Source organism: Sinohyriopsis cumingii, chromosome 15, assembly GCF_028554795.1.
Source record: "Sinohyriopsis cumingii isolate HCF-2022 chromosome 15, ASM2855479v2, whole genome shotgun sequence".
NCBI classification, from domain to species: domain Eukaryota; kingdom Metazoa; phylum Mollusca; class Bivalvia; order Unionida; family Unionidae; genus Sinohyriopsis; species Sinohyriopsis cumingii.
The window spans coordinates 38,987,721-38,999,957 of NC_142975.1; the positions used below are offsets into that span (position 1 = coordinate 38,987,721).

The following is a 12,237-nucleotide window of genomic DNA, read 5'->3' on the forward strand; positions in this document are numbered from 1 at the left end:
AGAGCATAAAAACTTGATCACTGTGACCTACTTTTGCCATGCTGAGTAGTATTCTCCAAGATGAATATGCCAATCACATTTCATGAACTACACATGCAACATGGTCAAAACAAGAGTACCATGAGCAGCACATTGCCCCATGTACTCTATGTAGATAACTTAAATTTTCATGTAGAGACCACTTTTCTTTCCAACTCAGCTTCTTGACCTTTGAAAACTTAACATCAGAAGCGATTGGCTTTTTCCTGACCCCAAAATGAAAGCAATCCACAAAGTCTGGTAACTGCAGATTATGTCGAATTCAAGTCATTGTGAAAAAAAGCATTTCTTTTTGTTTCAGTGATATTGATCTTGACCTCTTTGCTTCTGACTCCACAATGATAGGGTTCTTCCTTGCCCCAAGTACAAACGAGCCAAAAAATTAATAAATGTATATCATGAAAAACTCAGGATTTTGTATGGAAACGAAAAAACCCAGATGCATAGACAGACGGGAGTACAGACAGAAATCATAGCATAATATTTTCTACCTTATGGCAGGCAAACAATGAGCTAAATACAGCAAGAGGACCAAGTGGATCTAATATTATTCACCTGGCATATACAACAGGTGACTATTTCACGAAGCAGTTTTATGCAGTATTCTAAAAAAAAAAACGTATGCAAACTATATCCCAACTTTATATTGTGCAATTTTACCTATTTACGTAAAGGCACAATTGCTACACTATGCAAACTATATCCCAACTTAATATTGTGCAATTTTACCTATTTACGTAAAGGCACAATTGCTACACTATGCAAACTATATCCCAACTTTATATTGTGCAATTTTACCTATTTATGTAAAGGCACAATTGCTACACTATGCAAACTATATCCCAACTTTATATTGTGCAATTTTACCTATTTACGTAAAGGCACAATTGCTACACTATGCAAAGTCTCCTGCTCATATTCCAATTCATCAAAAATCTTGATCATCAAACCATGTTACCAAGTTTTATTGAAACTGGATGAGATAACAAACTCAGATAAATAATTACAAAATTATCTCATTAACGTGAACAGGTCTCACTTTTATTCCAAGTCTGATCAAAGAACAGAAATGTAAAACTTGCACCAGTTTTATTCAAATCAGAAATCTACAAAATCAGAAAGATAGAGTGTTGACAAGTTCAGTTAATCAAATGCAAAAACATATCATCAATATATGTGGATTTGCTCATAATTATATTCAACCAAGATCTTGAAAATAAAAGCCTATGTACGAAGTTTGATTGAAATTCTATCAAAACTACAGTCTCTTAAGTGGTACAAAACTCAATCTGATGCAAGATAACCTCATAAAATATACATGAATCTCCCTCTCTAGATGATATTAACCTATTTATTATAACTGGGTCAGAAATACCATCTCTCAAGTGGTCAGAAGTTCAACCAATGAAATCCAAGATCACCTCATTGATATGAGATCTCAATCATAATCAAACACCATGAATATCTTGATTTAGACCCATTTACCAAGTTTGATGCAAACTGTGATGATTTAGACCCACTTACCAAGTTTGATGCATACTGTGATGATTTAGACCCACTTACCAAGTTTGATGCATACTGTGATGATTTAGACCCACTTACCAAGTTTGATGCATACTGTGATGATTTAGACCCACTTACCAAGTTTGATGCATATTGTGATGATTTAGACCCACTTACCAAGTTTGATGCATACTGTGATGATTTAGACCCACTTACCAAGTTTGATGCATACTGTGATGATTTAGACCCACTTACCAAGTTTGATGCATACTGTGATGATTTATACCCACTTACCAAGTTTGATGCATACTGTGATGATTTAGACCCACTTACCAAGTTTGATGCATATTGTGATGATTTAGACCCACTTACCAAGTTTGATGCATACTGTGATGATTTAGACCCATTTACCAAGTCTGATGCATATTGTGATGATTTAGACCCACTTACCAAGACTAAAACAAATATGATCAGAAGTAGAGTTGCAAAATTGTAGACAAGATCCAGCAATCACATAACCTCATTAATTTGGGTGGATCTTTACTCATCAGAGATCTTTTTGAATTAAGTATGTTTATCAAGTTTGATTGAAATCAGGCTATAAGGTGGTAATAAGCTTAACCAATAAGATGCTAATCAACTTAATAGGCATGATTCTTGCTCTTTACAGAACTCGTGCAAGATCATTGATCATATAAGATCATTTTCCAAGTTTGATCCAAACAGGATCAGAACTATGGTTTTTGAAGTTTTAAGGAATTCAGCCAATCAGATGCAACAAACATCACATTATTATTTGTTAATTTCATTCATTATGAAATCAGAGGGAAAATGATCTCATTTTGGTGCGAACATCGTTCTCATTACCAAACTCATCTGAGATCTTGATGATATAAGCACAAATTCCAAGTTTGACTAAAATCAAATCAGAAATATCCACTCCAACCTGATAACAGAGTAAATATGGCCCATACCAAAATTTCATTAGCTAAATCATAGCATAATTAATGGAGTGTAAGAAGCTGGTCACTGTGACTGCCTTTTGCATCTGGTTAGTGGTGGCCTCCATCAAATTTCATGACTCTGCATAGAAGACTGGCATCTGTAATGTAGGTCAGTGTGATCTAGGTATTAGTGTCATAGAAGGCTGGCATCTGTAATGTAGGTCAGTGTGATCTAGGTATTAGTGTCATAGAAGGCTGGCATCTGTAATGTAGGTCCGTGTGATCTAGGTATTAGTGTCATAGAAGGCTGGCATCTGTAATGTAGGTCCGTGTGATCTAGGTATTAGTGTCATAGAAGGCTGGCATCTGTAATGTAGGTCCGTGTGATCTAGGTATTAGTGTCATAGAAGGCTGGCATCTGTAATGTAGGTCCGTGTGATCTAGGTATTAGTGTCATAGAAGGCTGGCATCTGTAATGTAGGTCAGTGTGATCTAGGTATTGGTGTGATCCAAGATGACTACAACAATAAAATTTAATTTAATAACTAAATGTCTGCAGTTTCACAGATATTAAACTAAATGGAAAAACCGAATGCTGATGCCTATGCCAACAACTATGACATTTCAGGAAACATGATCCTTGCATCCTGTTTAAGCCAGCAACAACAACAATGATGTAGGAAAAGCTATCTTGATGTATTGCCTATTCTGATAACAACAACAATAATGTTGCAGGAAAAGTTATCTTGATGTACTGCCTATTCTGATAACAACAACAACAATGTTGCAGGAAGAGTTATCTCTATGTATTGCCTATTCTAACAACAACAGCAATGTTCCAGGAAAAGTTAGCTCTCTGTATTGCCTATTCTAACAACAACAAAAATGTTGCATGAGAAGTGATCTGTATGTCTTGCCTATTCTAACAACAATGTTGCATGAGAAGTGATCTGTATGTCTTGCCTATTCTAACAACAACAACAATGTTGCATGAGAAGTGATCTGTATGTCTTGCCTATTCTAACAACAACAACAATGTTGCATGAGAAGTGATCTGTATGTCTTGTCTATTCTGACAACAACAATGTTGCATGAGAAGTGATCTGTATGTCTTGTCTATTCTGACAACAATAATGTTGCATGAGAAGTGATCTGTATGTCTTGTCTATTCTGACAACAACAATGTTGCATGAGAAGTGATCTGTGTCTTGCCTATTCTGAAAAGAACAATGTTGCATGAGAAGTGATCTGTATGTCTTGCCTATTCCGACAACAACAATGCTGCAAGAAAGGTGATCTCTGTTTCACAGGCATGAACAAAATAGGACACTGGGTTTTATTTCCTCATAAATATAGCGGAAGAGAATAATTCTGAACTGCTTGGAATTTATAAAAACAGTTAAAACTAAGTCTCCCATTATCAAGAGAAAATATTAAATTGTATAAATCCATTCCAACTAGAACTGAATGTTTTCTGTTTTTTATAATCAGTTTTTAAAATCATGTCTATGATGGCAACAAATCTGATGCAATGTCAACTACTTCCAAGCACAACAAAAGTACAATTTTTTTTAAAGTAAACTAATTTCTAATTAATATTTATGACAGAGATCAAACTAAAAATGTTCATTTGAAGTAAATTAAACATACATATTACTTACCACACATTCAAAAGAATAATGTGATCTTACCTCAAGTCTCTCCAATGAGGCAGCATAATTTTCTTTGATGACGACACCTGACCTTTTGACCTCTGAGCCTGTTACAATCCATGTGGTTTTTAGGGTGAGGTCAATCGAGGACAGGGGAATGAGGGATACAGGGGTGGTATCAGAGATAGCCATGGATGTAAGTCCTATCCGCAATGAGCCTGACCACTGATGTGACAGCTGTTCCACCCTCACCTGAAAATAAACCATACAATGCTCCATGTTTGACACAACTCTGATATAAAGGTGGCGCTATACAGTTTCGCATTTTGCATAGGGTTAGGAATTTAAAGAAAAAGAATGTCCCCGGATTTCCTCACTGGTTATACTGGCTATTTAAAAAAGACCTTGTATATCTTAGGTATAATGCAAAGAACCTTTAATTCCCTTTATTTTGGTGTATGATTGATGGGTGTACTATGGGTTATAGAGTATACAGCTTGGCCTTACTTCAAATGTGCACCTTTCAAAAAAGTGCTAGCTCTACTTGGTCATTTTCACTTCCTGAACTTCAGAGGTCAATTGTATAAAAAAGAGCCGATAACTTTTTTTACATTTTATATATTTGGTAATTCATTCATTGCACTTTCAGAAGCTGGTATTGTCTAGTCTGGCAAAATTCATTTTCCCTATTTTAATAGCTGCTATGTATAGTGTACTTTAGACTAATTCAGACTGATTTTTTAACACAAGGGAGCAGTCATTTTAGTTAGCAGTGTGCTTAAATCATGTAAAATTTCCAAAAGTACAATATCCAAAAGAAATATCATCCACATTACATTAATGTAGCATAGAGGTATGCAAACATTCTCTCCACTGTGCATGTTTTAAATGCGAACTACTTCACCTTACATACGTCACTCTCTCAAAAGCACATATTATCTGGTGAGCGCCACCATAAAGAAGATGTAGGTATTATTTTCTTATGATTTAATTATGTTTATATGGCTGAAACATTTAAGTCGCAAGCATCAAAACAATCCTTATGAATAATTCTCCTGCCTTTTTCCCCACAGAACAGTATTTATGAGTGTCAGAGTCTCTAACAAGTCCAGCCTACCCCCCCCCCCATGATAAAAGTGAGCTATTTTAAGAATGCACATTACATTTTGTAAACATAGCAACCAATGTTATGCTGAATGATAGGAACATGAAACTAGCCAGAATTATTTCTGAGATATCAACAATGAATTTTACAATTAGAAAAGGGAGGTAACTCATCAGCTTCATAAAGGTCAAAGGTCAAAGTGTAAAATATTTGCCTATTGTTTAATATGGAAGAAGTGAATTCACTTTCTCATCATTTATTTTTTTATTTCATTGCAAATAAATGAAAAGAAACATTTTCACCATATATTTCTGTCACTTATTGCAACAGTTTTAAATTTAAGTTGACTCTATTCCTATATTCTAAGTCTTCTAATTTCCCCATAATTAAGGTCACTACTCACACAAACATACCTCATGGCAAATTATGTAAGCAAGAGAAAAACGATCATAATTAGCTTATTTTCATGCTTAAATGCAATATGAATGTACCATTTTATTCAGAACATCATACATAATTATATGAAAATAAAAAAAAATAATTGCAAACATTTTTTTATTTTCTTTAAGGTGGCGCTATACAGTTTCGCATTTTGCATAGGGTTAGGAATTTAAAGAAAAAGAATGTCCCCGGATTTCCTCACTGGTTATACTGGCTATTTAAAAAAGACCTTGTATATCTTAGGTATAATGCAAAGAACCTTTAATTCCCTTTATTTTGGTGTATGATTGATGGGTGTACTATGGGTTATAGAGTATACAGCTTGGCCTTACTTCAAATGTGCACCTTTCAAAAAAGTGCTAGCTCTACTTGGTCATTTTCACTTCCTGAACTTCAGAGGTCAATTGTATAAAAAAGAGCCGATAACTTTTTTTACATTTTATATATTTGGTAATTCATTCATTGCACTTTCAGAAGCTGGTATTGTCTAGTCTGGCAAAATTCATTTTCCCTATTTTAATAGCTGCTATGTATAGTGTACTTTAGACTAATTCAGACTGATTTTTTAACACAAGGGAGCAGTCATTTTAGTTAGCAGTGTGCTTAAATCATGTAAAATTTCCAAAAGTACAATATCCAAAAGAAATATCCACATTACATTAATGTAGCATAGAGGTATGCAAACATTCTCTCCACTGTGCATGTTTTAAATGCGAACTACTTCACCTTATATACGTCACTCTCTCAAAAGCACATATTATCTGGTGAGCGCCACCAAAAGCATGCACTGAACTATCTTGATAAACAAACTGGAAAATGCCCAAAAAACCAAAAAGTCAAAAAGAGCAATAACTCTGTCTGAATGAATGCATGCATATACAGTGTGATCCTGCCATAACGCACCCTGCAATAACACAAATTCAGATATAACACAGTCAAGGCATAGCTCCTGAAATTTTGTATATTCATTCGCACATGAAAAATTATTTTCTGGTCCAAGTACGTGAAATATTGTGTAAAAAATTTATTGTCATCTTGGGGAAGAGATTGTGTATGAATTCGAATATAATACGATTGTGGCATGGTTCCTGAAATTTTAAATACATGTATGTGTATTTGTCTCATACCGGGAATTATGTTTTTTAAGTACGAGAAATAGTGTGTAAAACAATTATTATCATTTTGGGGAAGAGTTCACCTATGAATTCGTATGTAATATGATCGTGGCATGTTAAATACATGTATGTGTATTTTTCTCATACTGGGAAAAAAATAGTTCTGTTTAAGTACGAGAAATAGTGTGTAAAATGTTTAATTTCATTTTAAGGAAGAATTTGCATATAAATTTTAATATAATATGATCATGGCGTAGCTTCTGAAATTGTTATCAATTTCACCAGGTTCTTGATGTGTTATGCCATAATAAACATTATTGGAAATGTTACATATTACTGATCCATGAGTAAAGCCAGTAAGTTGTCTTTGTGATTGTCTTCAATTAATTCTGTATACAATCATTGCTCAAACAATAGCCAACATGTATTTCTTCTTTAACTGCATACACAACCAAGCAGCAGACAATGCAGTGGTTGATAAAAGATTCTCACAATTTAATAAACATCAAAAAAACGAAAGCCGCCAACATGTTTTCTGGGCTTGATGATGTTATTAGACACAATCAGTTGACCATTAAATAATGTCCGCTTTATTAGCTGGAAATTGAAATGGTATGAAATTGTACATGCGGTCAGCTTAATTTTTTTTTATTAAAAGTGACTCGTGACCATTGCAGGCCTACTGCACTTTAGTTCTCCGATTTTACATGGGTATGGTGTTTGTTTATGAACTTGTTATTGATTTCTTATTTTTCATAAAAATATTTTACCATTATGTAAAAGCATGTTCACAAATGCAAGTCATTCTCTGCACTTTGCGCAATGATTGACATGTTTCATTCAATATTCACAAAATCTGAAGTAAAAGTTATATGCACGCTGAAAGTTTGTGTTGATTGTTAATTATTCTTGCTGTAGTCATTCAAATGAATAGGCATACAAGTGTTAATTATTGGAAATTTGCAAGGGATAAATGTACACGGAAATGCATATGAGAAAATTTTAGCTGTATGAAATTTGTACAGACACTGTTCATAGACCCGGGAACATAATGAACCGTACACGTGCTTTATCTTTCTTAACCTAATTTTGCTGTTAATTTCTCCCAATGAATTCAGACATAACGATGTGTGACAAAATTACTGAACAGTTTAAATATGTATGCAATTGCAATGGAATTACATGTATTATGGATTAAATACAAGCCCTGATGGTACGATATCAGATGGCAAGTAAATGGTGTTAATATTCTGTTCATGCTGTATATTAGAGGTTGAATTCAGACACAATGATCTGGGACAAAATTATTGAATATTGTAAATCTGTGTGCAATTTTTAAATGGAATTACATGCATTATGGATGAACTGCATGCCATGACGGAACAATAGTAAACAGTGTTGCTACCCTATTAATCATATACATTAGACATGAATACACGTATACGTGCCAATGAGTTGTTCTCTGAAAAAAGTAAAATACTGTAAAACCCCGCATTAATGCAACCCCAATATTAATGCGATCCAATCTTTTGGACCCCAATTATCATGTTATAGCGGGGTTCCACTGTATGAATAATGAAATGAACACTTTAAAAATGATTCACAAAGAAAAATAACTCTAGGAAACAACATAAAGAAGACAGCAGAACATGTCTGTCTGATGTCACACATGTCTGCCAAGTTTCAGGACAATTCATTAAAAGCTGTGGGACTACATGTAGTTGCACACATATACTCACACAAAAGAAAAAACATTACATACACTTAAAACAGGAAGGGAGATAACTCTATTAAAAAATGCAACAAAGGAGTGCCAAAAGAACAGTATGTACATATTGTCCGAATATAAATAATGTCTTCCAAGTTTCAGGCCATGGAACTAATTGCATACACATGACTTGTCACTTACAGTTTATATCTTTAGCACTAAAAAGGGGCATAACTCTGGAAAAGCAAATTGATATAGGACAACATAATAAAATGCACATGACGAGTCCATTTCAGTAATATCTACCAAGTTTCTGAAAGTCCAAGGAAAGATGCAGTAGTTGCACACATAAGAAATGCAAGATGTACAAACCGATGTCAATACCTCTCAGCCTTTAGTAAGGCAACCTCCCAGGAAAGTTTAGTGGGCAACAGGTCAAAGAATTGAGATTAAAAATCAGTTAAGCTGGGAATTAATTATACAAACTGAAACAATTTAAAGGTTTCAATCAAGACAGTTTAAAGAGTCATTCTAGAAAAGAATAAGGTTATTTTGAAAAGTAAGCCAAGTTCTGACATGACATGCCTACAGACATCAACTGTTTCAACTTCAAGCCAGCCGTTAAAATACACAACCTGGAATCTTCTGAAGAATTTCTACATATAGCCTGGCTTAAAATTCACCAATAAATGGCCTTTTCCTTAATTTTCTTCTATTAGTCAAGCTGTAGGCATATCTGCATGTTGACAGTAATCCTAGTGCCAACAGAATTTCCACATTAACTTCCATTTTTACATTATTTACAATATTTGCTGAGGTTGACTGCATCAGTCATGTATTTTACTGGTCATTCACAGGCTGTAAACCAGTCTAGTATCGTGAAAAGATAGTGACAAAATGCATAAACCTAAAGTCTCACTACCAGAAAGGGATCATGCTGTGAACAATGGTTTCTCCCTGTCTTAAGCTATCACTGGCACATATCTAAAGTAACTAATCTGTCTTTTTCGAGAAGGCATTGTTTGATAAAAGAATATGTGAATCAATTTCTTATCTTCCTTGTATTCACTGTATTCCCATCACAATATTTGTCTCAAAAGTGTGAATGTGTCAAATTCAAAAGTGAGGCAGTTTTTATCATTAGGAAAAGGGTCCAAGCAATTTGTTTGCTGTATGATAGGAAACATAGTGCATTATCACAGCAGAAATGGAAGCTGCCTTTTTCGCTAGTGTGACAGATAGTTTGATATCTTCATCTATTTTCCTGTGAATTTAAACAATCTGATGAAAAAGATTCATCTTTAAGAAGAGATGAGATTTACATCCCTTTCAATTAGGGTCAGGGTCATGCAATATTTAAAGTTTCAGTTCATGGGTCACAAAGATTAACCATATATGGCTTCTCTGGATTTCTCACATAAGCCAACTGTCTTTTTATCTTGGCGAGTTGATCAATTAGCAAAATAAGATAAGTGTTTCAAAATAGAAATAAACTCGGTCATTATTTTAAGTTATGGATGATTTAATTTAAAAGATGGAATAAAGTGGAACATAAATATGGCAGAGAACAACATATGCACATAATTTAAGATTATGTTGACAGGTCAAAGAGCGCCATTGACCATTGGGACCAGGGCAGTCTTGAATAAAATCCCTGTGAATTACATCATGAATAATCTCTACCACCCTGTTTTAGAGAAGGTTGTTTATTATTTACTGCAGAACATCTGCCTTGAATCAGTCTGGGGGGTGGGGGTATCAGTAGGTGAAGGTGCCCTGGACAATGGAGGCTGTGTATTGAATGTGATACTGAAGCCATCTGAAACCACTTGCTGAGTCTATTGATGGTCATGGCAAATCCTTCATATCTGATGAACAGAAGCCTTCCTCTCAATAGCATACCTGACAAGGGAGGCATGACAAATGGTGTTACATATTCTTAAAACATGGAGAAAAGGCAAAACCAGTTGCCTTCAATCGGACTCCTGACTTTTGTTCTTGAAAAATGTGGCCTTCTATAGATAAGCTCAGTAGGACTGCTCCCCTGTACGCTGTGTTCTAGAGGCATCTTTTCTATTCTTCTATTTGTTTGTCTAACATCCCTCCTCCATGCCTGTTGCTGTGTGTGAGGTATATTTGTTTATTTGGGGGCTTGTTTACATTTTTCTTTGACCTGGCTATGATAGGAGGTTACAGGAGTGCAGCTGTGAGCTTAGCTGGACTTGTGATGGGCTTTCAGAAAGGTGGAAATGGGGTAGCTCTGAATTTATTTTCCTAGTTGCTGTAATGGCAATGCCCTGGTTATGCAGAGCAGTGGTTTTTTAAACTTTCAGTGTCAAGAAAAATAACCCCAAAACATGTCCTGCTGGACTAAGGATAAGAGATGATAAAGTGTATTCTGCCTGTTGGAAGACTGCTATCAGCACCTAATCCAACACAGAACCCACTGTCACAGCATTACACACCAGCTGTTGATTGTCATTAAATGGCTTCCAGTGCACATTTACTGAGTAGGATTTTGCTGAAACCAAGGTCGAAATGTCTGTCTTTTGCTGGGGTGTCTAGGTGAAAAAACTGTTATATGGGTCTTATAGAATATCCTACTCAAACTGGGAAGGCAAAGTCTTTCCTTGACATAGCGCAATTAGCAGAGACAATGAAACTTGTGAGCATACTTCTTCATCTTTGGGCGAATGGAGTTACGTCGACTCCTCCTGTGCAATCTGAGATGATGCTGGAGACGACTGTCTGAAGGGACAAGCCACAATGATTGCATAACAACCTGAATGGGATCCAGTTACAATGGATCACTAAGCAAGTACTTCCTTGAGAATATAGTGATTCCATATCCTGTGTGTACCAAACTGAGTACCAGGTGCATTAAGTGACATGTAGCACTACAATGGGGCAATGCTGATCCATAAGAGTGCTTGTATGGTGTAGGGTTAGCAAACTGGACAAAGACTTTCTGTCTTCTGGTGTAAATGGTAAGATAGACTGTGGTGACCTGTTACAATCTGAGACATCTGGCAGTCAGATGATGACAGAACAGAACCATTTTATCTTGCATCAAGTTGTCAGTTCTTTGCATTGGGATGGGTTAATGGATATCTAATCCACAGAACTGGTCCATACTTCTGATGTGTGAGATATTAAGAGTGAGATATGTTTGATCTTGATCTCGCTCAACTGATAAAGAATGCCCATTGAACCTGTTCGGTATTATGCCTATTAGTTTCACACAAGGTTTGTCATATTGAGGCTGTGAGGGTGGATCCACACAAGGTTTGTCATATTGAGGCAGTGAGGGTGGATCCACACAAGGTCTGTCATATTGAGGCAGTGAGGGTGGAACAAGGATTGTCACTGTCTCTGATCAGGATAAGTTGAATCACTTCATGGCTGATTAGCATTATGGAGCATGATACCATTCAACAAGTAAATCATTCACTGCAGCAACATCAGCATGCATACTAATGGTATCCTTGTCCCTCAAAGTGTGCTTCTGCACCATACCCTCATGTGTCCCCAATACTACTGCCCAATGACATTCGGTCCAACTGGCATATATATCCATCAACTGAAGCAAGCTAGACATGCAGAATGTTTGTCATTCCTACATTTCCATTGTTTACATAGCTTGTGCTTTATCCTAAGCGTGGTCAAACTCTGTAAGGCATATATAGTGTGGATAATATATACAAGTGTAACCAGACATTTATGGACTCCA

The 12,237-nt window shown here is 35.6% G+C and overlaps 1 protein-coding gene across 1 annotated transcript in view; it reads right to left on the reverse strand.

Annotated features, from left to right (window-relative positions):
* The window catches only part of LOC149781647 (neuralized-like protein 4), a 128,887-nt gene that overhangs the window by 58,785 nt on the left and 57,865 nt on the right, over positions 1-12,237 (reverse strand). Inside the window, exon 15 of the mRNA XM_089935716.1 lies at positions 4,178-4,390. Within this exon, the coding sequence (XP_089791842.1) occupies positions 4,178-4,390 (213 nt within the window). The remainder of the gene's footprint in view (positions 1-4,177; positions 4,391-12,237) is intronic.